We start from the raw sequence: 23,578 nt of genomic DNA, 5'->3' as shown, positions 1-23,578 counted from the left end.
GCTTGCGAATCCACTCTTGTAGTGTTATTAGTCGCGCACCTGGTGGTCTAAGCAGGTACTCCTGTTACATTAAGATCAAGAAATGAGATTCTTTCGATAGCTTACCCTTCGATATATATCTTGTAGGTGTCAGTACTTGCGTTTAGCTCCTTGATGTGCGGGACAATGGACTGAAGAAGTTCCCGAGGGGCGCTAAATTGTGGTCGTGTGGTGACCGATGCGCACATGATTGTGACACCACGCGCTTGGGTGGCCGCGCGGCGTCACGGCATCACGGCATCCTGCTTCAAAGCTTCACCGCGCTCCTTCCTTCCGCTTTGACAATCTATCGGCATTCTTTCAAGAAAAGATCTAACTAGTGAGTATATGCAGAGCTTAGAGTGCACGTTTAACGTCAATTCACACAATTTTCAGACACGTAGCTTTCAGCGCAGGATCATACAGCATCACTGGCATGTCTGAGCGGAATACCCGGAAACGAGCTCGAACCAGCTCGGCCGACGAGGAGTCTGACATAAAAGATGTCTCTCAAGCAATTCAAGGTGTGCAAGCCGAGGCCCGACTCGAAGAAAGAGAAAAAGACGAAGAATTTTGGTACGATGACGGGAACATCGTCGTCGTTGCCCGCGACGTCGGATTCCGCATCTACAAGGGACTGCTCGCGGACTGCTCGCCAGTTCTCAAAGACATGTTTTCCACCCCTCAAACCCACGCTGCATCGTCCTCTGCTGCGGATCTCACCCACGACGTTTATCCTGTAGTGCACGTATCCGACTCTCCCGAAGACTTCAGGTACCTATTGCGCTTCTACATGCCCCGCACTGATTCCAGGTACGGCTGACATCGCTACTACCACGCTTGTCCGACATTGCTAACGGCGTGGTATTGAGCAGCCCATTTGTCTCCGACGATCCTTCGTTTGACATGATCTCAGCAGCGGTTCGCCTCGGACAAAAGTACCAGATGACGCGCCTGCTCGAGCATGCGGTCAGATACCTGAAGACATACTATACGAACGACTTCGATGCATGGGTGGCGGGATCGAGATACGGACCCCCCGGCTTCGCCGAAGTTCACTCTCTGGGTGTGGTAAACCTCGCGCGCCTGGCCGGCGAGCGCAGTCTCCTACCAACGGCCCTTCTCCGTTGCTGCATGCTCCGCGGCGCGACCGTCCGCGGATTCGAGCGCGAAGATGGCTCGCGTGAGCAACTGACGCTGGACGACATCGAATTGTGCTTCGTCGCGAAGAGCCGGCTCATCCGGGAGTCGGTCCGCATCGCGCTCTGCGTCTTCGAGCCCACCACCTCGCGGAAGTGCAAGAAGCCATCGCAGTGCGTATTCGTCTTTAATGCGCTCGTCAGGGCCCTCCAGAAGCACGTGGAGGACATCGCTACCCCGGATCCGTTTGCGCCGTTCTACACGATCCTTTCGGAGACGCGGAAAGAGCTGTGTTCGCAATGCGCGGATATGACCAAGGAGCGCGATCTGCACGAGAGGCGCGCGTCCTGGGACAGGCTCTCGGAGATGTTGGGAATCGACGAGCCGCCTCTCAACGCAGAGCCGCCTAATGGCGAGGCGGCTGGCACTGGATAGCTATATCGATGGATATAATTTGGGTGAGTTCATCTTTCTCGTGGCAGAAAAACGGCTCTAAGCTCACTCCGTGGTACATAGGGCTTCGCGAGTGGGATTGTAGGCGAGAGGCACCCTTGAACCCGGTAGCCCGAGGGCGTTGAGCGGTACTTCGCGGGCATGGACGCGGTCGCGCCGAATGGAGCGTCATTGGTCATTGCGTCGACCGTGACCACGATAGCGTCTGCCTGCGCGAGAACAGGTACGTGATAGTCGTACTCGGAAAGAAGAAAGACAGGGGCGGGTTGGCACCACCGCGAGTCTGTTCGCGACTCTCCGCTGGTTCCATGAATAGTGTTGAAGAGACCGCTCAAATGCATGGTCGCATGGTCGTAACACCTCCTGACGCGACTCTAAGCTCCGTCTGTCATGTTTAGCCCAAGCAGGAAGAGCACGTATCGCTTTTGGAAGGCAACGAATTTCCTATATGGACAACACTTGTGATATGGAATCCTCCCTACCGGATGGCATTGGGCCGCGGCGCTACTCTCAATCCTTGAAGTACCCGTGGGCCACGATAGGGTTACGATAAAGCAGCAATGGAAGTATGACAATCGGACGCAACACCGTCGTGCAATGGTCCGCTATGCGCATGCACATATATAACCGAGCTTCGCCTGCGCGCTGTTGCACAACGCATCATGTTGGGCTCCTCATGGCCTCTCTCTCCGAGTCCTACTGCAGCCCCTGCACCGGGCGATCTATGCTTCTGGACCTCAACAAGTGCTATCGTCGGCTTACTGTTGCTGCTTCACAGGATTACTCCAGCCTTTGCATGGGCGCTCAAGCCACGCACTCTGCCACCTGGCCCTAGAGGCCTGCCGATGCTAGGAAATGTTCTACACCTTCCTTTAACATTCACTGAAAAGAAGTTTCACGAATGGGGGAAGACCTTCGGTACGCACCTTTGATCTCTCGAGCTCGACAGGTCCTTGACAGTGTTTGCGCCTTCGTATATGCAGGAGACATCGTCTATATCGAGATATTCCGCACCCCAGCCATCGTGCTGAACTCGTTCGAGGCCGCACGGGACCTCCTGGACAAACGCAGCGCCATATACTCTGACCGCCCGCGATTAGTCCTGTTGATGGAGATGTACGTCTTTCGCTCAGCAATCGCATGCAAATCATTCGCTGAATCATACACCACCGCAGGCTTCGAGCACGCACCCTGGTTGGACTCCCGTACGGGGACGAGTTCCGCAAGCGCCGAAAGTGGATGTTCGACGCCGCGGGCAACAAACCGACGCTCCGTGGGTACCACGACATCCAGTACAGGGAAGTGCGCAAACTTCTGCACAACCTGTCCCAGCGGCCGGATCAGTTCAGCGAACATCTGCATCTGTGAGTACACGAGTCGGAGTGGTGGTCGCTAGCACTTCTAGCATGCTGACGCCGGCGCTCAGCTATCTTGCCGGGATGATGCTGGAGATCACATTCGGCCACCCTGTGAAGACTTTGGACGACCAACTGGTTCGACTGGCCGAGAGAGCGATCTACGGGATTAATACAGCGGGCAGAGCGGGGGCCGTGATTGTCGATTTTATTCCGATATGTGAGCACTTTCTACCCCATGAGGCGAATCAGGCAATGTATTGACTCGTTTTCAGTGAGACACATACCGTGCTGGTTGCCCGGCAGCTTCACGCGGAACGCCAAGGTCGTCCGTAGGCATGTGGAGGAGTATCGCGATATAAGCTACAATGCCATAACCTCAGCGATGGTGCGTATAATTACCTGTCGGACAAGCAGTGACATTTATGTCAGGATGGGATACAGGCAGCAGGAGTAGGAGAACCGTGCATATACCGCTCGGTCCTGGAGCAATATGGAGGAGGCCCGACCCCAGCTGAGGCCGATGACATCAAAGGTCTAGCCGTCGATGTGTATGGCGGTGAGTGTGCAGAAACGACCACATATTGTTCTGCTGACCCAGCTATGATGTCGTGTACAGCGGGGGTTGAAACAGTAAGCATTTCCGTAAAGCAACGCGGCCATCGCACTCACAGAAACATTTATCGTTGCGACAGAGTCGCGCAACTCTGAGCACGTTCATGCTTGCTATGACGCGCAATAGAGAGGTTCAAAAGAAGGCTCAGGAAGAGCTCGATCGAGTAGTGGGACGCGAAAGGCTCCCCAATTTCAGCGACCGCGATTCGCTGCCCTACGTGAACGCACTCCTTGAGGAGGTCTACCGGTAAGCCGCCAGGTTTTATATATCACGCCTAGGAAGTGACACACCTTCCTCTGCAGCTGGAATCCCACCGCTCCACTGCGTAAGTAGATACTCGCTAAGCGTGATGGCTTCAGTCATGTTCAACCGTCGCACAGTCGTCCCGCATCGCGTCACCATGGACGATCGTTATCGCGAGTACGACATCCCCGCGGGTTGCATGGTGATCCCGAACGTATGGTCAGTCATACATACCTTCCGAGAGTATTCGGCGACCATTGACTCACACTACTACACGTCCTATCCGCTTCAGGGCAATGTCGCGCGACGCCAAATACTATCCAGAACCTGAAGAGTTCCGCCCTGAGCGCTATCTCGGAGTGGACACAGAGGCGGGTGACTATCTGCTCCCGAACAACTTTGCGTTTGGATTTGGACGCAGGTATGTGCCACCTACGGCGTCGAGCGCTTCCTTTGCGGCGCTATGCTGAACACCATGTACGTTCGTCCTATATCCCCCTTCCTTTTTCACCCTGCATGTATCAGGGCTTGTCCGGGACAAGCTCTCGCAGACGCCAGCGTCTGGCTCGCGATCGCGAGCACAATGGCGCTGTTCGATATCCTGAAGCCACTCGACGAGTCCGGGAAGGAGTACATGCCTCCAGCAAAGTTCATATCGGCTTTCGCAAGGTCAGCTTCTACGCGGCGTTAGGCTTGAATAATCAGGAACCATTCACTCACCTAAGTGTGTTCAATATAGCGAGCCGGCGCCGTTCGGGTGCAGAGTCGTCCCTCGGTCCAACAGTGCGGTCGCGATCTTGGATCACCTGGATGTTGGGTTCAACAACGCAGCTTGAAAGCCGTATCGCGCTTTGAATCAGGTGTACGTATTTTCTGAGGAGATGTCTGTTGTATTTGGCTCGTGATAACTGTCGAGCTCGCGCTCCGGTCCCGTATACCCGGCGTCTACGTACCATCTAGTACGATCCCGCGCGATGCATACGATAGTGGCGTCTCCCTGTTCTCTTATACCTCGCCTGCCCCGTATGCACGCCTTACGCGTTTGCTTCCCACCCCCACCTTTCGTCACTCGTTAATACACCGCGCAAACGCGCCGTTCGCCTTCCGCTCTCGTCTCGCGCACTCGCTCGACTCGTTCGACTCCCTCGCGCTCGCTAAGCGCCCGTCGCTCGCGCACCGAATCTCACAATGTCTTCGTTGATATTTCGCGTAATTGATGGTACGTAGCAACAGATGATAGTCGATTGGGTAGATGGATTCCGGTTGCTCTTTTTGTATTGCGAGGCGTACCTGGCTTGTGTGAGGTTGACGATGGCGACCGTATGCTCGCACTGGCGCGGGTCGTCGGGCTCTTGTACAGTAGGAATGCGCGTTCTCGAGTGTAGTGAATTCAAAGTCCATATTCCCACGCCGCCGCGATGGCCATTACGTACCCCACAACTGTTGACCGCGCTCTCTCTCTCACTCCCTGCTCTGCCCTCGACAATCCTCGATATCATCTTCGCTGCAGGCTCTAGTATCTGCATCGGCTCACATACCTCTGTCTAAAGACAGCGCTACCTAGTCAATGTCTGAATGCGGCGCCTCACGGAAAAGAGCTCGGGTGGAGTCTCTGGAGGAGCCGGTGCGGGACGAAGAGTTCTGGTTTGAAGATGGGACTGTCACTCTGGTCGCTGGCGACATACAATTTCTGGTCTACAAAGGCATACTCGCGAACAGCTCGCCGGTATTCAATGATATGTTCTCCCTGCCGCAGCCTCTTGATCACGACGATTCGCATGGGCCAACTCCTTCGGCTATACCTGTTGTGCATCTGTCTGATTCCCCTGCGGACCTGCGTTGTCTCCTCCGGTTGCAGATGCCAGGAACGGACGCGAGGTTCTCTTTTCCAAGTCGTTTTCACGAAATCTACGAAGCTGATAACATCCATCTACAGACCTTTCGCCGCAGTAGACCCTTCGTTTCAGACCATATCCGCATGCATACGTCTCGGGCACAAGTATCAGATGGAACATCTGGTCCTGCAGTCCCTGGAATACCTCTCGGCCTACTACCCGGAGGATCTCAAAACGTTCATACTCTCGGACACGCACATCCCTCCGAACTTCTCTCCCGAGCACGCTGTAGGAGTGGTGAATCTTGCTCGTCTGCTGGATGAACCTTCGCTCCTTCCAACTGCCTTGCTTGCCTGTTGCCAACTGTCAGGCCCCACTCTCGTCGCGGGATTCGAGCGGGAGGACGGGTCTCGCGAAACCCTCACGCCAGAGGACCTCGGACTCTGCATCCAGGCGAAGGAGTCCCTCATACGCGCCTCTGTAGGCCTTGCGCTGCGTGTATGCGCGCCTGCCGCCTCCCACAAGTGCGACTCGGGGGAGACGTGTGGGCGGGCGATACAGGCGTTCTACAACTCTATCGAGACGCGGAAGGACCACCTGACGTCCGTCAACCCGTTTGTCGACTGGCTGAAACCCTGGGCCGACGGTGTTAAGCGTCGGACGGAGGCCCCCTGTAGCCGGTGCATCATCGCATTTGCGGCAAGAAATGAGATGGAACGACATGTGCTTTGGGCGCGACTGCCTTCGATTCTAGGTGTAGAAGTTGCCGGATGGGCTGAGGTTTGGCAGGTGCTCGCGGCGCAGGTAGCGGGCCCATAAGCATCTACAACCGTGATTCACTTCATTGGTGCGGGATATCTGTATTCGTGTATGCGCAAGCCTTTTTCTACGACTCGCGCCGTTGATAGGTATGTGTGCGATTACATCTACTCTGACAACTGCATGCCCTGACTCCTGACGCTATACGCAAGTCTACGCTGTATCCATAGACCTGCGCAATCAACGCTTGGGGCGGGCCGCCCGCGGCATGCCGTAAACCTGTCAATGCGCAGGCGTCACCGGCCTGACGCGCTCCGCCAACATCCCAATTCGACACTAGCACAGCTGTGCATGTCTTTATCATGCGCGTAGCCATTGGCGAGACGTCGCGCTCGTATACGTGTTTCGGCATATAATAAGGCGCGACGCGAGCCTAGTACGCCCTTCCCCCTTCTCTGTCGCTCTCTTGTTCCTCGTCTCTGCTCACGACTTCCTGTCCTTTCTGCACGCTCCCGCAGTGACAGCGGTTTACCTATTCCAAGACAAGATGGGCGCCGACGATCTGAACAAGGTACGTGCTGCGCTGGTTTGATTTCGAAAACCGGCATCTTTAAGCGCAGGGGTGCCGAGCTAACCTTGGCTTCTTCTTGACTTCACAGACGATCCTCACGTCGTTCCTCATCTCGTTCTTCCTGGACTGTCTCTTCTATGGGATATTCTTCGTCGCGTATGCTATCACGATGTGGCTCTTGCTCTTTGCTGCTCGCCGGCGCAAGGGCCAAAGCAGGAGCCGGGACATCGCGCATGCCGGACTGCTCACGGTGATGCTCGGGCTAGCTTTCGTGGTACGTACCTGCTCAACTATCGAGGCACGAAAATTTCTGACCGTTCAACGCGCTGCACCGCACGCACAGTACCTCGTGTTGGACGTCGTGGTGAACATTCATGCGTTCGAGGGCGATGGTGGCAACCTTGCTGCCGCAGAGGCGGTCTTCGTCGTCAGTAACCCGGAGTCGCTCTGGGGTCCAAAGCTTGGGGTGCTCGTCACACAGATGATTTTGGCGGATGCATACTTGGTACGTGCATGCAGGCAGCTCCTCGATTCGTCGAAGTACGTTCTCACGACGTCTCCCCAGATATACCGGGTGTATGTGGTTTACAGCTCGTCCTTGGTCGTAACTGCTGCACCAGCGTTCTTTCTCGTATGTGAAGCAGGTAAACCCATCCAGTCCCGCCACGAATGAGTGTGCCCGTCTCACCTTCTGCGTAGCGTTCGGCTTCACTACTGTGCACTACCAGATCCATCCGGGAATAGCAGCGATTCCCGAGATCATGTCCATCCTCTTCTTCGCCTCCTCCCTCGTAACGAATGTGTTGTCAACCGGTACGTACCCCCGCCCCTTATTCCGCAGCATCCGCATACCGACCGTAGTGGTTGCACGACAGGCCTGATTGCCGGGCGAATCATCCGCTCGAACCGGCGTGTGCGCGAATTCCGCATGTCTGGGGTCGGGCGGACCGCGAGCCGGGGCTCTGGGGTGGTCGACATTATCGTGCAGTCCGCCGCGGTGTACTCGTGCGCGCTCATCGTCATCCTGATCGCGATGTTCACCGCGACTGTCCAGCCGCTCGTGGTGCTGGGTGTGCTCCCGTCGCTCGCGGTGAGTGCGCGGCGTTCTGTGTGCATCAGCTGCCCTTGCTGACGGTGTTGAATTTGTCTGCTGTAGGGTGCTGTGTTCTCGGCAGTCATCATTCGCACGCGCCTTTCGGACGCGACTTCTCCAGAGGTTCACCAGGTCGACTTCCGAGGACAAGCGCGGCTCATGGTCCCACAGAGGGTCGGCACAGGCTTGTCGATCGTAGTCTCAAGGGAGATCATCTCGAGCGACGATGCCAAATAAACCCTCGCAAAATCTCGCGACCCGCTTGTTCTATCGCTTGGGCCCATTTCTGCCTACTACGGCGCTCCCGAGGTAGCATAGCACCATCTCGCAGATGTATTACTGTACGCATGTTGTCTAATTCGCGGGCATAATGCTCTTTGCGCCTGCTTCCTTGAGAGTTTGCCACGTGTGTGTGATCAACGTTATTCAAATTTCAGGAAAGGCACGACGCATTACCCTTAGGCCTGTACTTCTGTGTGTTGGTTTGTCACATACTCTTCAGCAATGAGAGTCCTCCAAATAGTTGGAAAGCCAACTTGAAGGACATTCGCGGGATGACCGCGTGAGCGGCATTTGAACTGGCCACGTGGAGGTGGCAGGCGGTGCTGCCGTTGGCTGAAGAGGCGCCGGCAGACAAAGCGCGCTTGTCCTCTCCCCTCATCTTCAGCGTCTCAGCTTCAACAAAACTCTCGTAACCGCGCGCGTTCAAGCCTTCGTTCTTGCCATCATGGAGGGCCAGAAGCCTGCTGCTAAGTACGCGCTGTCCTCATCCTACGCTTCGCACACTCTTAGCCAGGACCCGGACGCCAGGAAACGCAAGATCACAGACAAGAACCTGCCAAATGCACTGCTGCAGTCCCCAGAGTTCGCCGAGGATTCCGCGATGTACCGCGACCTCCTGCAGATGGAGCGCAAGCTCGACTGGACGATGACGCGCAAGCGCGTGGAGGTGCACGACGCGCTGCAGCGTATCATCCCTGTGAGTTTCGTCAAAGTCGACGCTGTGATTCGCAACGAATGAATGGTGCAACAGGCTACGCGCACGCTGCGGATATTCCTCAGTCACACCGTCTCAGGTCAGGCCTGGCAGCGCGAAGGTCTGGAGGGTGACGCAGCAAAACCGAACCTGGAGACAGGAGAGAACATTCCCGCGTGGCAGCTCAAGATAGATGGTCGAGTGCTGGAGGTACGTGGCGCCATTCTGGGCGTATGTCCATTCCACCCATGTTTCGGCGTCCGCGAAGATCCCAAACCAGAGAGCCAAAGACCGCGTGCCACCGCGGAAGTTCTCTACTCTCATCAAACATATGATTGTGGAACTCGACAGGGACACCACGCTCTACCCCGATGGTAATATCGTGGAGGTATGTTTCAAAGACTCGTTTGATCGTGAACGCCCAACCTCATCCCCTACAAGTGGATACGATCTCCCAACCAACCAGCGCAAGATGGGTTTACCATTCGTCGGAAAGGTGATACCCCCACGAAGGTTCGGATAGTGATGCATCTGGAACAGCAGCCAGAGCAATACAAGGTTCATCCTGAACTTGGTGCGTGCCCCACTCCAACTTCCCTCACTCGAGAGTTCCAGTTTATGGTTATGTCGAATCAGGCAACGTTCTGGGAGTGAAGGAGGACTCTCGAACGGGCGTGATCCAGGCATTGTGGAATTACATCAAGACGCAAAATCTCCAGGACAAGGTCGACCGCCGCGTCGTTCGCGCGGACGCGCGTCTCCGTCCGGTAAGACTTTACCTTGCAATAGAACCCGCTATATGCTGACGGCGCTCTGGCAGATCTTCAACGCGGACACTGCATACTTCCAGCATCTGCCGGAGCTTGTGAACCGGTTCCTGTTGCCCCCCGATCCCATCGTGCTCCACTACACACTCAATCCCAACCTACCGCCACCTGAGAAACCCAGCGCGTGGGACGTCGAGGTAAAGGTCGACGACTCGAACTTGAAGGCGCGCATGCAGCACGTTGTTGTGAGCATGGCGCAGGACTCCGCTCGCGACCTTACCAAACTCGACGAGGAGGTAAGCGCGAGCACCTTCGACCTGCAACTGACGACTGACGTCTATTCATCGCGTAGATCGCACTGCACATCCAGTCACTCAACAACGCCCACATGAAGCGCACGTTCCTGCGCGGGTTCGCGGACGACCCCCGCGGGTTTGTCCAGACGTGGCTCGCGTCACAGTCGCGCGACCTCGAGAGCGTGCTGGCGAGCGGCGCGAGCGAAGGCGCGACGGTGCGCCAGGAGGACCTGAAGCGCACGGAGTTCTTCCGGCTGCCCTGGGTCGAGGAGGCGGTCGCGATCCAGGAGGGCATGCGGCTGGCGTCGAAGTCGGGTATTTGATGTGGACCGTTTTTGTCGCCGTGGTTTGTACTGTACTGTTCCGTTGTTGTATCGCTAATTGCTATGTTTTGTTGACTCGAGATTGATTATTAGTGCTTGTACTGATCCCTCAAAGATAGCTTAACTGCGTTCGCAACCTTTGCGATATGGAGCGCTAGCGGCACACGCAACACTGTTGGCTGCATGTCTGTCAAGATTACGGATCACAAGCAAGGGAACACCGTCAACTGATAAACATGAGCACTCACATGCACAGACTTGCTGTTGAGTTGATGGGTTGTAATGTCAGGTATACTACCAGGCTTTTGACTCGTATCGCAGATAGGCTATTCAGACTTGTGTGAGAGAATTTTTTAGAGATGATGGCTCGCGAAGTATCTACTTGATATACACATTCCCGAACGTTCTTGGCTTCTTGATGCCTGGAGGAAGGAAAAGAGTAAGTACTTGAATATGGATCCACTGGTCAGAAGGCAACAATCCAGGTAAGTCGATATGTCAGATATGTCAAAGTCATGGGCAGTACGTATGTGTTGACACTGTGTCGACCAGGAACCACAGGCGTGTAATATGGAGCAACATGATCCCTGACTCTGCCCGCAGCGATCTGTCAATGCGATGGGTTGAGAGTACTTGAGGCAAGTGAACGTGAAGGTAAAAACGACGCGACTGCAACTCTCTGCAACTTTGCCACACCGGGCGCCGGGCGCCTGTGGCGCGTCTACTCCTTCGACCCTACCACCACCGTCGCCATTTCATAATCCTACGACCATCCCTAAAGGCGCTTCGCCACCAGTATAGAGAGCGTGCGCGCGCCTTAGTGTTGCATGCGGATCTCGCACTGGATGACATTGTCGACATTCACCGAAGCCGAGCGCGCTCACTCCTGTCAACACTGACGCACAGTCGCTCTCCTTTATACGCCAGTCTGCGTTTTCCAAGCTTCACGAGCAGGTAAGTAATCCCTGATCAGTCAGCTTCGTTGCGATGCACATGTAACATAGGCTGATTTCTGGATATTGGAAATCTGAGGAGATTATGACGAAACAATCTGCCCGGAAGGCAGTATACTCTATTGTACCGGGAGTCCCCAGCATGCAGCTGACTCTTCCGGTCAGTGATGCAGCGAGCCTCGTACACACGCCCCATACGCTAGTTGAAAGAACCACCGCGTGGACAGCGGCTTGGCACCGACTGCGTCGGCGGTGCATGGGGGGTCAGATGAGTTCTCAGAATCCCCGGATGGTATGCGACGCTCCGCATCGCCTTCATTGCATGAAGATGCGGGGACTTTGGCCGCGTCCGGGGTGAGTAGCATGTGGTCTCAGACGGCATTGCTACCTAACGGGCGTTTGGATGTGTTGCGTTCGCGGCCCAACACGGCTTGGGGAATGGTGACCGGCCGCGGAAGTTTTCGTCAGGGACCAGGAACGACGCTGCTGCAGCACCGAGGTATTTGTGGAAGTCGCTCAATGCAGGACGCTGGGTGCAGGTCCTGCTAAGCGTTAGGTGAGTGAGATTGATCCTACCACGGTAACTTACTGCTCCCTTCAAGTTCTCACTGCGGATGCGAGAGGCGTCAAGATAAGTTGAATAGAATGCAGACAACGTTGATCCGTGGTCTCATATTGGCGCCCTCGCTGTCACTGCTCGCGACCGTACGATCCTGCGCCCGGCATTGACGAGTTCGACAGATGCGGCCCGTACAACACCCCACATTGGCAAGTCATGTGTCCGTTATGCCACGCCAAGCTTCATCTTTCAGTAGGTATCCGTCGCCGTCTTCTGCACGCCTCTTCGGCATCACTGCAGCTGACTAGTTAACTGCCTGACAACGTTTCGCTAGCCGTCCATCGTCGGAGATGTATGTAAACCAGCAGGTAGTACGTTATGGGCTTGATATCCGCGCAGCGGTGGCGTCATGGACGCAGCAGGTTGCGCACCTACTCAACAACCACTACAGGCACGTCTGTGGACATCTATTCAAGCTGTCGGCATGCAGAGACGGTTCTAAGTTTAGAAAGTCACTCTCCAAGTAAGCAAGCCTTTTGCTCCTTTCGCCATCGTATACGAACAGCACGCCAGATCTGACGGAAGTGTGATCGGCCAGATATACTACACCGTCGGAAGAGCACCGCGTCGAGCTGAATAAGACTTCGGGACTCGTAAGAAGGTACCCCTCCTCTGGCGCTATAACACCGCTGCGGAACGGCCTCCCAGCTTCTTCAGGCCTCCGGGCTCACGATGACTTGATAGGCGTACAATATCTGATGGTTAGCAAAAACAGACGCATGATTGGTGAGTTACCCCATTATAACAACAATGTGGGCTCTTCCCGACGCGGAATGGGCTCAAACCACGCCCAGTAAGCCAATAGTCGGGAGTGGAGCTCTCCGGTTCGGAGGCCGCGCATCGACACAAAGCGGCGTCACACGTCGAGTGTCAACTTGAGCGGTGATGTGGATGCTTCTACATGGGAGAACCTCTCAGATGTTCGACCGTAAACGCGGAAGCTCATACAGAATTAGGCGTCGGCACTTGAGGCCTTGAGGGGCGAGATTCACCTGGTGCTCCAGAGTACCGACTTCGCGGGAACGGCTTCCCTTCGCACTTTACCACTTCCCGAAGTTCAAAACCTCGACAATCGAGACAGACTATCGACTATTTTCTCCCGTCCACGAAGGCCGGAAGCAGCCGTGAACAACCTCGCCAGGCCGACGAGCATTTTGTCAGGAAGGTTGCAGAAGATATCATCGTCCCGTACAGTCGTCGCCACTTGATGCGGCGTGGGACGTCCGGTGCCTGGGTCCGCACGATAAGCCCCGCGGCCTGTCATCAAGAAGAAGCACCATGTGCTGCAACACCGCAGGACACCGCTTGCGGTGGGGTCACCGGAGCGCCAGAGTTCGTAAGTTCGATACATATACGCGAGTGGAGAATTCACACACCTGCAGGGTCACTCCCCCCAGTCGCAGCCACAATGTCCGACGCTGTCAACGCACTGCCGGATATCGACGAGAAGCACTCCGTCTCCGACGACTCCATCGACAAGCAGGCGGTCGATGGCCCCGAGCTCACCGACGATGCCATCATGGCGAAGGAGGTTGAGGAGTTCGAGGAGCGTCTCCAGAACGACGATGCAACTGAGGAAGAGTACCGGGTGCAGGAGGCATACGAGGTCGCAATTAAGGTCAGTGCTCCCAGTCGTTTTCGCATGTCCGCGCAATGAACATGTATGCTATAGGTCCTGTCCACTCGGGATGACCCTGACCTGCCGTCGCTCACCTTCCGCACGTTCTTCCTCGGTCTCGGCTTCTCAGCCTTCGGAGCGTGAGTATCACCTTCAGTCATGCCGAAATAATCCCTGGCTTACACCGCGACACAGGGTATTGGCGCAGATCTATTACTTTAAGCCGCAGACGCTGCTTGTCTCGACGCTGTTCCTGCTGGTCTTGTCATACTGGTTCGGCAACGGCATGGCGATGCTTCTCCCTTCCAAGGGCATCTTCCGCTGGATCAACCCTGGTCCCTTCAACAGTGCGTTCTCTTTATCTTACTTCGTGACGACGTCTCTAACGGTCCTGCAGTCAAGGAGCATGTCGCGATCATCATCATGTCGTCCACGGCCGCAGTATCGGCGACCGCAATTCAGGTCATCTCCGTTCAGGACTGTGAGTGTTGTCCGCTGCGTCCCGATAAACTTCACTGACGGGCGTGACCATCGCAGTGTACTACAACAACAAACTGGTAAGCTTGACTCTTAGGCAGGCGCTTCTATGCACTCGTTAACGCTACTGTAGAATGCAGGTCTCGCGATCTTCACTCTCATTGGATCGCAACTGCTGGGGTATGGTTATGCTGGCTTGTTGCAAGACATGCTAGTCAAGCCTACAAAGTGTTTCTGGCCCTCTACAAGTACGTCTATAGCGTGTAGCCCTTCATGCTCGCATCTAACATGATCACGCAGTCTCCACTGCCAATCTCTTCCAGGCACTTCACTTCGATAACCAGATGACGTCCAAGCGTGTGCGCCTCTTCTGGACCGTCTTCTGTGTCATGTTTGTTTGGGAAATCATTCCGCAGTGTAGGTCCATTGTTTACATGACTCACCCGCCATCCGCCAACATTCGTGACACTGAAACTGTCACACAGGGATCTTTCCCCTCCTCACTGGCGTCTCCATCTTCTGCCTGGCAAACAACACGAGCACGGTGTTCCGCAACGTCTTTGGTGGCGGCAGCAACAACGAGGGCATGGGCTTGCTCTCCTGGAGCTTCGACTGGAATCTCATCGGCAGCGACTGCTTGTTCAACCCGCTCTGGCTTCAGATCAACCAGGACATTGGTATCTTTTTCACCTACATCCTCATGGCTGGTGTGTACTACGGCAACCTGTGGAGAGCAAAAGACTTCCCCTTCATGAGCCAGGCTATTTTCGTGAGTTATCTGGTCAAGAACACCCGTCTAATTACTTATTGATGTGCGAATATAGGCTGAAGATGGTACTCAATATAACCAAACCGCTCTCCTTACAAACGGCAGGTTTGACCCGGAGAAGTATCAGGAGCTTGGGGTATGTGTGATTCTTTATGGGCCGCACAATCAAGTCTGATGGACGACATATTCGCAGCCCGCGTTCTTCTCCGCCACCAATGCTCTCTACCTCATGACTTCGAACTTGTCCCTCGGAGCGACCGTCACCCACGTCTTCTTCTGGCATTGGCAGGACATCAAGCCGTTCCTGAAGACGTTCAACCCGTGGAACAAGACGCCGCTCGTCGTGCACGACCCGCACTACGAGAAGATGAAGGTCTACAAGCAGATCCCGCGCTGGTGGTACTTCGCGCTGCTCGCGTGCGCGTACGCGATCGCGCAAGCGACGAACTACGGCGGGCACTCCGGGTTGCCGTGGTGGGCGCTCACAGTGATCCTGCTCATCTCGCTCGTGCTCTCGCTGCTGTTCGCGACGCTCGCAGCGACGATCGGCTTCCGCGAGTTCAGCTCGTCCGCGAACGGCTTTTACCAGATGATCACCGCGTACATGGTCCCCGGCCAGCCGATTGCCAACATGTACGGCGCGCTGTACGGCCAGCACCCGCAGGGACAGTGTATCGCTATGCTGGGCGACCTGAAGCTCGGCCAGTACGTGAAGCTCCCGCCGCGCGTCACGTTTTCTATGCAGATTCTGGGTACCGTCGTCGGCGCCATCCTGAACTGTGAGTGAATTCTATGCGTACAGCGGTCGGGCACTCGCTCATAGAGTCCTCTCTTCAGACGTCATGATGGTCACTATCATTGACTCCAACCGCGAAGGTGTGTACCCCACCATTCGGCATGAGGAGTACAGTCTGACCGCGATCCCATAGCCCTGCTCTCTATCTCTGGCACCCGCCTCTGGTCCGGGCAGAACGCGCAGAGTTACAACTGTGAGCACCCCACCTATGGCACCACTTTCGTTTGTATTGCTGCTGACGCTCGCCCGGCACAGCCAACGCTATCTCATGGGGTGGTCTTGGCCCCGAGATGTTCGGCACAAACGGAGTGTACCACATGGTACCTATCTGCCTCGCCATCGGCGTATTCCTCCCGCTCCCCTTCATCGCCGCCGTACGTCACTTTCGGCCTAAACTCATCACCTGCGGACACGGATGCTGACGGCGATGCCACGCCTCCCAGTGGTACATGTGGCCCAAGGCCGGGTTCGAGAACTTCAGCACACCGATCATCCTGCAGTACTCCTGTGTGCTCTCCGTCGGCGTGAACACGCAGGTGAACCCGGGCATGGTGATCGGCCTCTTCTCGCAGTGGTGGGTGCGCACGCGCTACCCGCGCTGGTTCACTAAGTACAAGTACGTCATCTTTGCTCTTCCTGTTTACAGGCGCGCGCTGATGCGCCGGGCGAATGTAGTTACATCTTGGCCGCGGCGCTGGATGGTGGCACCCAGGTCATCTCGTTCATCCTGAACTTCGCCGTGTTCGGCGCGTCCGGAACGCCGCACGCCTTCCCGGAGTGGTGGGGCAACGACCTCAGTCTGTCCGCGGACCGATGTGCGCTTCCAGATAACTAGTGCTGATCTGTGGGGTCTTGTATTTTTGTACGTTTAGGTAGCGTGTTTCAGGGTGCGAATAGGAGAAGGTCGCTGTTCACCACTCTTTGAAAACTCCCTGCCATGGTTCCAATTATCCACAGACACGGTTCTCAGAATACTCCATGTATGAGGTAGTGCGGCCTTATCGTTGTCGACTTGGTTCAAGAATTCGAGCATATGAAAGTTAAGGTTCACTTGCGGGCGCGCCGCGCGATGGGCGCGTTTTTCAAGACGCGCTCTTGTTCCTTTCTTCCTCCACTGCCATTCGCATATTTGCACATGACTTTGCCGGTACACATTCGCTCAGGATTCATCCTTACCCTGTCTTTATATGACACCCCAGAACACAGCAGGTACTAAGGACTGGTAGTGGCTGCTGCCTACGAGAACGTTCAAGTTCAAGATGCTAACCCGCTGAGCAGTGACAGATTGTGTATACCCGCATCAAGTCTCTGTTCACGAGGGCTCACACGTTGGAGCGGCACCAAGGTGACATGCGCCAATGCTGTAGCCCCGACCTGAACAACGTTATCGTGGTACATCTCAGCGCATCGTATCACAGTAAACCAGTGAGTCTCCTATCATGTCTGGAGCCTCTCAGCGCTTGTGCCTTGGTAGCTACTAGTCCCTAACAGAACGTTAACCTACACAGGTGGACGGTAGACTCAACAAACAAGCCACCAATGCAAGCAACCCTGCGTCGCTGCAAGAGTGCATCATATCGCGCTGGCCAGCGCTGCCGGTCTGTGCGGAACAGCCGTTTGCATTCGCCATATTGACAGGAGCCGTACTAGCTCACAAAAAAGCAAGGATACCATGCCGCCACAACAATTCAAGCAGGGTTCGAGTACTCCCGCTGCGTGGAGGTGTCAGCTGAAACGCGGCATGACCTTGCTGGACTGCCTCTCAGGCCCTTGTGGGGGTGTTCCCCAGCAAAGAAGGCAAGTCAGAGGCGCATGCAATACCCGGGCCCCGCGGGTATCTCTCCGGGCGGCCCCCTCAGCGCTCGCCCAGAAAAATGTGTGGCTGCGACGTCCGTAATGGCAGGTCCATACCAACACTAAAACCGTTCACGTGTTGGCGTGAGCAGTTACATGTTCGGGTTTGTGCAGAACCTACCTGCAAGGGCGCCATTGCAAGGTACTCCTCGGAGCAAAGGTGTACTAGTAACTCACCGGTATGTAATTCAGCATCCTACTATGTGACCCTTTTTGGTTCATGCCCGGCGGGCTGAACATCAGTCACATGCTCAATCGCGGTCTTCTATAACTGCTCTGAGATGAAGAGAGGACTCCTCATCCTGTTTTCCGGCAACATGGAGACCTTTCCCCCCGTTGGGCTGGTGTCCGTGCTTATACTCGCCTTCTACTTGTTCCTCTCCAAGATCTTCACAAAGCGTACCAACTTCCCACCTGGCCCGAGGGGACTCTTCCTGCTCGGAAGTGCGCACAAGCTCCCGCTCCAATATCAAGAAAAGACCTTCTTGAAATGGGGCAAGCAATATGGTGCGCGCGCGTCTCACGCGGGATACGGCGTAGAATCCAGGTTGACCAGTGCACCTGCAGGAGACGTCATCTACCTCCGCCTGTTTCGGACGCCGATAATCATACTCAACTCGTTCCAAGCCGCGACAGACCTGCTCACGAAGCGCAGCGCGACATACTCAGACCGGCCCCGCATGGTCCTCCTTAGCGAGCTGTGCGTCCCTTTATCATTAGGTCCCTGTGTGGCATGACAGACTAACGCTTTCTCATCTCGGACCTCAACGTACCGACGTCTCGGGACGCTGTCGCACAGAATGGACCAGGCGTCGGCCTTGCCCCCTATGCCGTACGGTGACCGCTTCCGCAAGCACCGTCGGTGGATGCACGACGCAGTCGGTTCGCGGGAGCGACTGGCTACTCTGCGCTCTGTTCAGCTTCGCGGGGCACGCGCACTGCTTCGGAACCTCCTGCGCACGCCCGAGCATTTTGTCGAGCATCTACACTTGTGCGTGCGCCCCAACCTCTCCGTGGGTATCTATGGCTGGGGCTGACGTTCGCGAGATTAGATATGTTGCGGGCACAATGCTCGAGGTCACGTACGGCAGGCGGATCACGTCTATGAGCGACGAACTGGTTGAGGTCGCGGACCGCGCGATCGACGGTATCAACGCCGCTGGGTCGCCCGGGTCGAGGATCGTGGACTTCTTCCCCATTCGTGCGTGCGTTGCGAGAACCGCGTCGTGCACGCAGAACTAACGCATGGTCACCGCACAGTGAAAGAGATTCCGGTGTGGATGCCGGGCGCGGGGTTCAAGCGGCGAGCATTGGGTGTGCGGAGGTACGTACGGGCCTGGAAGGAGACAGGTTACCGGGTTGTAAAGGTCGCTCTGGTCAGTCCACTGTACAGCATTGAGTCTTGGTTTGGGGTACTTACGGTGTACATACAGGCCCGCGGAGATGCAATTCCGTGCGTGACTGCCGCATTACTTAGGGAGATAGGGGACGCGTCGACGCCCGAGGACGAGGAGGACATCAAGGGGTTGGGGTGCAGCGTCTATGGAGGCAAGTCTTCTCACCATAAGCGCAATTGTGAGTTAACTTACGTTGATTATGTCGTGTAGCTGGCACTGAAACAGTAAGTCGCCGTGCGCATTTGTCGAAATGGATGCTAAATATCCTTGGGTTGTAGACCCTCGGTATGATCACGACATTCATGTTGGCAGCTATGCAGAACCCCGAGGCGGTCTGCAAGGCCCAGGAAGAGATAGACCGCAGAGTGGGGAAGGAGAGGCTCCCGGACTTTGGCGATCGCGCCTCGTTGCCGTACCTAGATGCGTTTCTCGAGGAGCTTTACAGGTGCGTTCAATCCGTAACTAGGACTCCACAGAAAAATGGCCTTACTTCGAGAATATCGTTGCCAATAGGTGGGCATGCCCACTGCCTTTATGTGCGCAATTTCCCTTCTCAGCTCGGAGTTCCCGCGTTGGACTGACATGCATGATCACAAGCGCTCCCGCATCGCGCGATGGCCAAGGACGAATACCGCGGATATACGATCCCCGAGGGAAGCATGGTCATGCCCAATATCTGGTACGCCGCGTGGCAGCGTCTAAGGCAGGCCATCTAACCCTTCCGCTGAATACGCAGGGCGATGTCGCGCGACGAGGACGCCTACCCCGAACCGGAGGAGTTCCACCCTGAACGCCACCTCAACAAGGTTCGAGATGGCAGCAACCCACTACCCAGTGGGTATGTCTTCGGGTTCGGCCGCAGGTACGTGTTAACCCTGGCTTCTTCAAGACGATCATGTTGATGGGCGTCGTGTCAGAGTCTGTCCGGGACAGGCGTTTGCGGACGCGACGCTATGGATCGCCATGGCAGGCATCATGGCATCGTTTGACGTTCGACCGCCTTTGAACGCTGAGGGTGTTGAGGTTTGTCCCCCGGCGGCCTTCCGGCCGGGATTCACGAGGTGAGTGCGAGAGCATTTTTTCGCAAGAGAGACGGGTTGACTTAACTTCGCGTGCAGACAGCCGGAGAAGTATACATGCAGGATCATACCGCGCTCGGGAAAGATGGCGAAGCTGGTGATGGAAGTCGATGAGTGACAACGACGGGAGATACTTCTGTGAGCTTACGTGACACCATAGAACACCTCCTCGGAGTGGATGTACTTGAACCCAGCTTGAATCGTTGCGGCGGCATAATGTCGTCGCGTTCTGTGCGAATATAACCCCTGTCAGTGTGGTGAATGCAGACAATTGTTCCGCACAGACCGGCAACGCTGGAACGCCCGATGTGATGCATGCCTGCAACGAAGCAGGGTTGTTCAACTTTTTCCCAGTGCATTAGTGACTTATTCATGGTCTACTGCGCACCTGCGTGGGGTCAGTCAGAGGCCCGTAGGTTACGGCACGGTTCTACGAGCGCTGCTTCCTCGACATGTTGTGATTCCCCATGTTACTGCGACAACCTGAGAAGTACCGTGAGGACACTGTTTAAGCTTGAAATGCATCGTTGGCGTACGTCGTCTTCGTGCCGCTCCAACGTGTGGGTCTTCGTAAATAGAGAAACTCAATGCGGGTCCACGCAATCTGTCACTCAGCAGGTTGTCATTTTGAACGTCTTCGAAGACAGCGACTCCTGTCAACCATTCTAAGCCGTGTCAGCTGCAACGCCGCATGACCTCCCTGGACTGTATCCGAAGCTCGGTCTAAATTATTCCCTAGGATAAAAGACTTCAAGGTTTCGAACTTGAGGCGCATGCAATACCGGTACCCCGGGGCCCCGCGGGTACCGCCACGCACCCCCCTAGCAAGATGTGTGGCTACGACTCCAGCAGTTCTGTCAGAATATACTCCTCGGAGAAGTGGTGTAGCTCACCGGGATGTCATGAATCGGCGTCCTGTGTGATCTGTTCGGCTCGCGTCCGATGAGCATCGGTTGTATGCTCGGTGGCATCCTGCTATAACTGCACCATGTAAGAAGGGAGGGTGGAGTTCCTCATCCTGCGCCCCAACACCATGGAGAACTATTCCGCTATAGGGACAGCGATCCTGCTCGCGCTCACCTGCCTGTTCCTCTCCAAGATCTTCGCGAGGCGCACGAAGTTTCCGCCCGGGCCTGGAGGTCTCTTCCTTGTCGGAAGCGTGCACAAGCTCCCGCCCGTATACCAGGAGAAGACCTTCTTCGAGTGGGGGAAGCGATACGGTGCGCGTACATCGTGTGCATGCCCGGGGGGAGTCTTGTCTGACGAGCACGCGCGTGCACCTGCAGGAGACGTCATCTACCTCCGCCTGTTCAGGACACCGACAATCGTACTCAACTCCTTCCAAGCCGCAACCGACCTGCTCACGAAGCGCAGCGCGACGTACTCCGACCGCCCTCGGATGGTCCTCCTCGGCGAGCTGTGCGCACCCTTCTACCTGCCCCCCTCACCCTACCACACTTGCTTAGCGACTTGCAGGATGGACCAGGCGTCATCGATACCTCCCATGCCCTACGGGGAGCGCTTCCGCAAGCACCGCCGGTGGATGCACGACGCGGTGGGCTCGCGCGAGCGGCTCACAGCGCTGCGCACGGTCCAGCTGCGCGGGACGCGTACGCTGCTCCGGACTCTCTTGCGTACGCCTGAGCGGTTTGCAGAGCATCTCCATCTGTGCGTGCCGATAGCAACAGTTGCGCGCTGACGCTGACGAGAGGGGACGTAGATACGTCGCGGCGACGATGCTCGAGATCACGTACGGACGACGGATCACGTCCTCGAAAGACGAGCTTGTCCAGGTCGCGGACCGCGCACTCGAGGGCATCAACGTCGCTGGGTCGCCTGGGTCGATGATTGTGGACTTCTTCCCCGCCCGTGCGTATTCCGCGAGCGATGAGGCAAGCTACACAGGTGATTGACGACTGGCGTTTGTGTAGTGAAGGAGATTCCGGTGTGGATGCCGGGCGCGGGGTTCAAGCGGCGCGCGCTGGCGGTGGGCAGGGACGTGCGGGCGTGGAAGGAGACGGGGTACGGGATCGTCAAGTCTGCCTTGGTGAGCTTATTGCACAAGGTTGAGCGAGCTGGGTTTCAGGACTTACGCGCGGGGGTGTGCATGCAGGCCCGCGGGGACGCGGTTCCGTGCGTGACTGCGACGTTGCTTGCGGAGATAGGGGACGCGCGGACACCTGAAGACGAAGAGGACATCAAGGGCCTGGGGTGTAGCGTTTATGGAGGTAGGTGTTCATGTCGAAAGCACACAGCTGAACTCACGTCGTTTGGGCTTCGTAGCGGGGATCGAAACGGTAAGTCCTGTTCCACGAGCCAATGCGGGTGCTGAGTACCCTGGGGCTCTTATAGACTCTCGGCATGATATTGACGTTCATGCTGGCGATGGTGCGGAATCCAGAGGCGGTCCGCAAGGCGCAAGAGGAGATAGACCGTATGGTCGGGCGGGAGCGGCTGCCGGACTTTAGCGACCGCGCCTCGCTGCCGTACCTAGACGCGTTCCTCGAGGAGCTGTACAGGTGTGTCAAGTCAGTAGCAAGGCGTCTGGAAGAACGGATGGGCTTACTCGTCCATAGGTGGAACCCTCCGCTTCCTTTAGGTGCGGGGCGTTTCTGTAGAGTGAATTTCCGCATCTAATGGGCAACGCTTACAGCGATTCCGCATCGTGTGATGGCCGACGACGAATACCGAGGATATACGATCCCCGAGGGAAGCATGGTCTTGCCCAATATATGGTATGAGGCGTGGCAGACTCCATGGCGGGTCATCTAACCTTTTCGCTGAAACTGCAGGGCGATGTCACGCGACGAAGACGGCTACCCCGAACCTGAAGAGTTCCGCCCCGAACGCCACATTGGCGTTGCTCGTGATGGCAGCAACCCATTACCCAGTGGGTACGTCTTCGGGTTCGGTCGTAGGTGGGTATTATGCCTGGTCTCTCCAAGCGGGTCATGTGGATGTTAACCATACGTTGGAGCAGGATCTGTCCGGGGCAGGCGTTCGCGGACGCGACGCTGTGGATTGCCATGGCGGGCATCATAGCGTCATTCGACGTGCGACCGCCTCTGGACGCTGAGGGCGCTGAAGTGTGTCCTCCTGCAGCTTTCCGGCCGGGCTTCACGAGGTGAGTGCACCAGTGATTTTCAGCGAGAGAATGCGATGTAACTTCACATGCAGACAACCAGAGAAGTTTACGTGTCGGATAATACCGCGCTCAGGCAAGATGGCGAAGCTAGTATCGGAAGTTGATGAGTGACAACGATGGGGGATACTTCTATGAATAATTTATCTGTCATACTGTGTGGTTTCGTGGCATTGAATGTGATCTCGAGGAGCACGAACCTTTGTATTGAGCTGTGCCCCTACACAGCCTGTGGTCTAGTCCTGTAGCACAAATAATTGAAGACTGCATGGTGGGCGGACAAGAGAGGTGTGGGCGCCTGGCGGCACAATAAATCACGGGCAGCTCGGCGAGGGACGATCGTCGAACGATCTCTCGAATTCTCGCGCTGGCCAATCAGCGCGCGCGCAGTGTGACGCATTTGGACAGCAAAGGCTTCCCGATCGGATC

General features: G+C 56.1%; 8 protein-coding genes across 8 annotated transcripts; all 8 read left to right on the top strand.

Moving 5' to 3' along the window:
• Positions 1–580: 580 nt before the first annotated feature.
• Positions 581–1,545, top strand: TRAVEDRAFT_101974 (uncharacterized protein; the record flags this gene model as incomplete). The annotated part of the gene is made up of 2 exons (XM_008042549.1): positions 581–831; positions 891–1,545. Coding segments are annotated over 2 exons (906 nt in total), but the record flags the coding sequence as incomplete, so codon positions are not given.
• A 911-nt stretch (positions 1,546–2,456) lies between these two features.
• TRAVEDRAFT_49701 (cytochrome P450) lies at positions 2,457–4,661 on the top strand (the record flags this gene model as incomplete). The annotated part of the gene is made up of 13 exons (XM_008042127.1): positions 2,457–2,529; positions 2,595–2,727; positions 2,787–2,975; positions 3,038–3,186; positions 3,242–3,354; positions 3,411–3,525; positions 3,586–3,599; positions 3,662–3,828; positions 3,885–3,907; positions 3,963–4,044; positions 4,118–4,246; positions 4,351–4,494; positions 4,565–4,661. 13 exons carry the CDS (start codon positions 2,457–2,459, stop codon positions 4,659–4,661), a joined length of 1,428 nt encoding a protein of 475 aa, XP_008040318.1.
• A 731-nt stretch (positions 4,662–5,392) lies between these two features.
• TRAVEDRAFT_170908 (uncharacterized protein) lies at positions 5,393–6,479 on the top strand (the record flags this gene model as incomplete). Its single annotated transcript, XM_008042548.1, has 2 exons — positions 5,393–5,717; positions 5,779–6,479. The coding sequence occupies 2 exons, from the start codon at positions 5,393–5,395 to the stop codon at positions 6,477–6,479; spliced, it is 1,026 nt and encodes a 341-aa protein (XP_008040739.1).
• A 415-nt stretch (positions 6,480–6,894) lies between these two features.
• On the top strand, positions 6,895–8,357 carry TRAVEDRAFT_59736 (uncharacterized protein). The gene is made up of 7 exons (XM_008042547.1): positions 6,895–6,990; positions 7,079–7,264; positions 7,334–7,495; positions 7,556–7,634; positions 7,690–7,803; positions 7,866–8,080; positions 8,147–8,357. Exons 1-7 carry the CDS (start codon positions 6,967–6,969, stop codon positions 8,318–8,320), a joined length of 954 nt encoding a protein of 317 aa, XP_008040738.1. The 5' UTR covers positions 6,895–6,966; the 3' UTR covers positions 8,321–8,357.
• Positions 8,358–8,810: 453 nt separating this feature from the next.
• Positions 8,811–10,445, top strand: TRAVEDRAFT_127825 (SWI/SNF complex 60 kDa subunit; the record flags this gene model as incomplete). The annotated part of the gene is made up of 7 exons (XM_008042546.1): positions 8,811–9,062; positions 9,117–9,269; positions 9,328–9,447; positions 9,501–9,633; positions 9,696–9,826; positions 9,880–10,122; positions 10,179–10,445. 7 exons carry the CDS (start codon positions 8,811–8,813, stop codon positions 10,443–10,445), a joined length of 1,299 nt encoding a protein of 432 aa, XP_008040737.1.
• Positions 10,446–13,425: 2,980 nt separating this feature from the next.
• TRAVEDRAFT_170901 (OPT oligopeptide transporter) lies at positions 13,426–16,608 on the top strand (the record flags this gene model as incomplete). Its single annotated transcript, XM_008042545.1, has 15 exons — positions 13,426–13,635; positions 13,690–13,775; positions 13,831–13,982; positions 14,033–14,116; positions 14,173–14,192; positions 14,246–14,360; positions 14,413–14,529; positions 14,598–14,881; positions 14,937–15,017; positions 15,075–15,660; positions 15,719–15,757; positions 15,811–15,870; positions 15,933–16,051; positions 16,121–16,293; positions 16,353–16,608. 15 exons carry the CDS (start codon positions 13,426–13,428, stop codon positions 16,510–16,512), a joined length of 2,286 nt encoding a protein of 761 aa, XP_008040736.1. The 3' UTR covers positions 16,513–16,608.
• A 1,240-nt stretch (positions 16,609–17,848) lies between these two features.
• On the top strand, positions 17,849–20,125 carry TRAVEDRAFT_21868 (cytochrome P450; the record flags this gene model as incomplete). Its single annotated transcript, XM_008041854.1, has 13 exons — positions 17,849–18,231; positions 18,331–18,522; positions 18,584–18,732; positions 18,792–18,855; positions 18,965–18,984; positions 19,017–19,106; positions 19,139–19,152; positions 19,207–19,373; positions 19,442–19,464; positions 19,526–19,607; positions 19,665–19,790; positions 19,846–19,989; positions 20,047–20,125. 13 exons carry the CDS (start codon positions 17,849–17,851, stop codon positions 20,123–20,125), a joined length of 1,533 nt encoding a protein of 510 aa, XP_008040045.1.
• A 915-nt stretch (positions 20,126–21,040) lies between these two features.
• On the top strand, positions 21,041–23,263 carry TRAVEDRAFT_127721 (cytochrome P450; the record flags this gene model as incomplete). The annotated part of the gene is made up of 13 exons (XM_008042544.1): positions 21,041–21,227; positions 21,294–21,426; positions 21,484–21,675; positions 21,728–21,876; positions 21,939–22,054; positions 22,121–22,235; positions 22,291–22,304; positions 22,360–22,526; positions 22,584–22,606; positions 22,661–22,742; positions 22,800–22,925; positions 22,985–23,131; positions 23,185–23,263. 13 exons carry the CDS (start codon positions 21,041–21,043, stop codon positions 23,261–23,263), a joined length of 1,530 nt encoding a protein of 509 aa, XP_008040735.1.
• Positions 23,264–23,578: the final 315 nt, after the last annotated feature.

Source organism: Trametes versicolor (assembly GCF_000271585.1).
Source record: "Trametes versicolor FP-101664 SS1 unplaced genomic scaffold TRAVEscaffold_8, whole genome shotgun sequence".
In the NCBI taxonomy this organism is placed as follows: Eukaryota; Fungi; Basidiomycota; class Agaricomycetes; order Polyporales; family Polyporaceae; genus Trametes; species Trametes versicolor.
The sequence above is the reverse complement of the archived record's forward strand: the minus strand, read 5'-3'. Positions and strand labels throughout refer to the sequence as shown.

What these genes read in the sequence shown, in the direction of transcription:
- TRAVEDRAFT_59736 (XM_008042547.1), top strand. Translation starts at nt 6,967, where the DNA reads ATGGGCGCCGACGATCTGAACAAG. An exon ending in CTTTCTCGTATGTGAAGCAG is followed by an intron (nt 7,635 to 7,689) that starts GTAAACCCATCC and finishes CCTTCTGCGTAG; the next exon opens with CGTTCGGCTTCACTACTGTG. An exon ending in GTGTGCTCCCGTCGCTCGCG is followed by an intron (nt 8,081 to 8,146) that starts GTGAGTGCGCGG and finishes TGTCTGCTGTAG; the next exon opens with GGTGCTGTGTTCTCGGCAGT.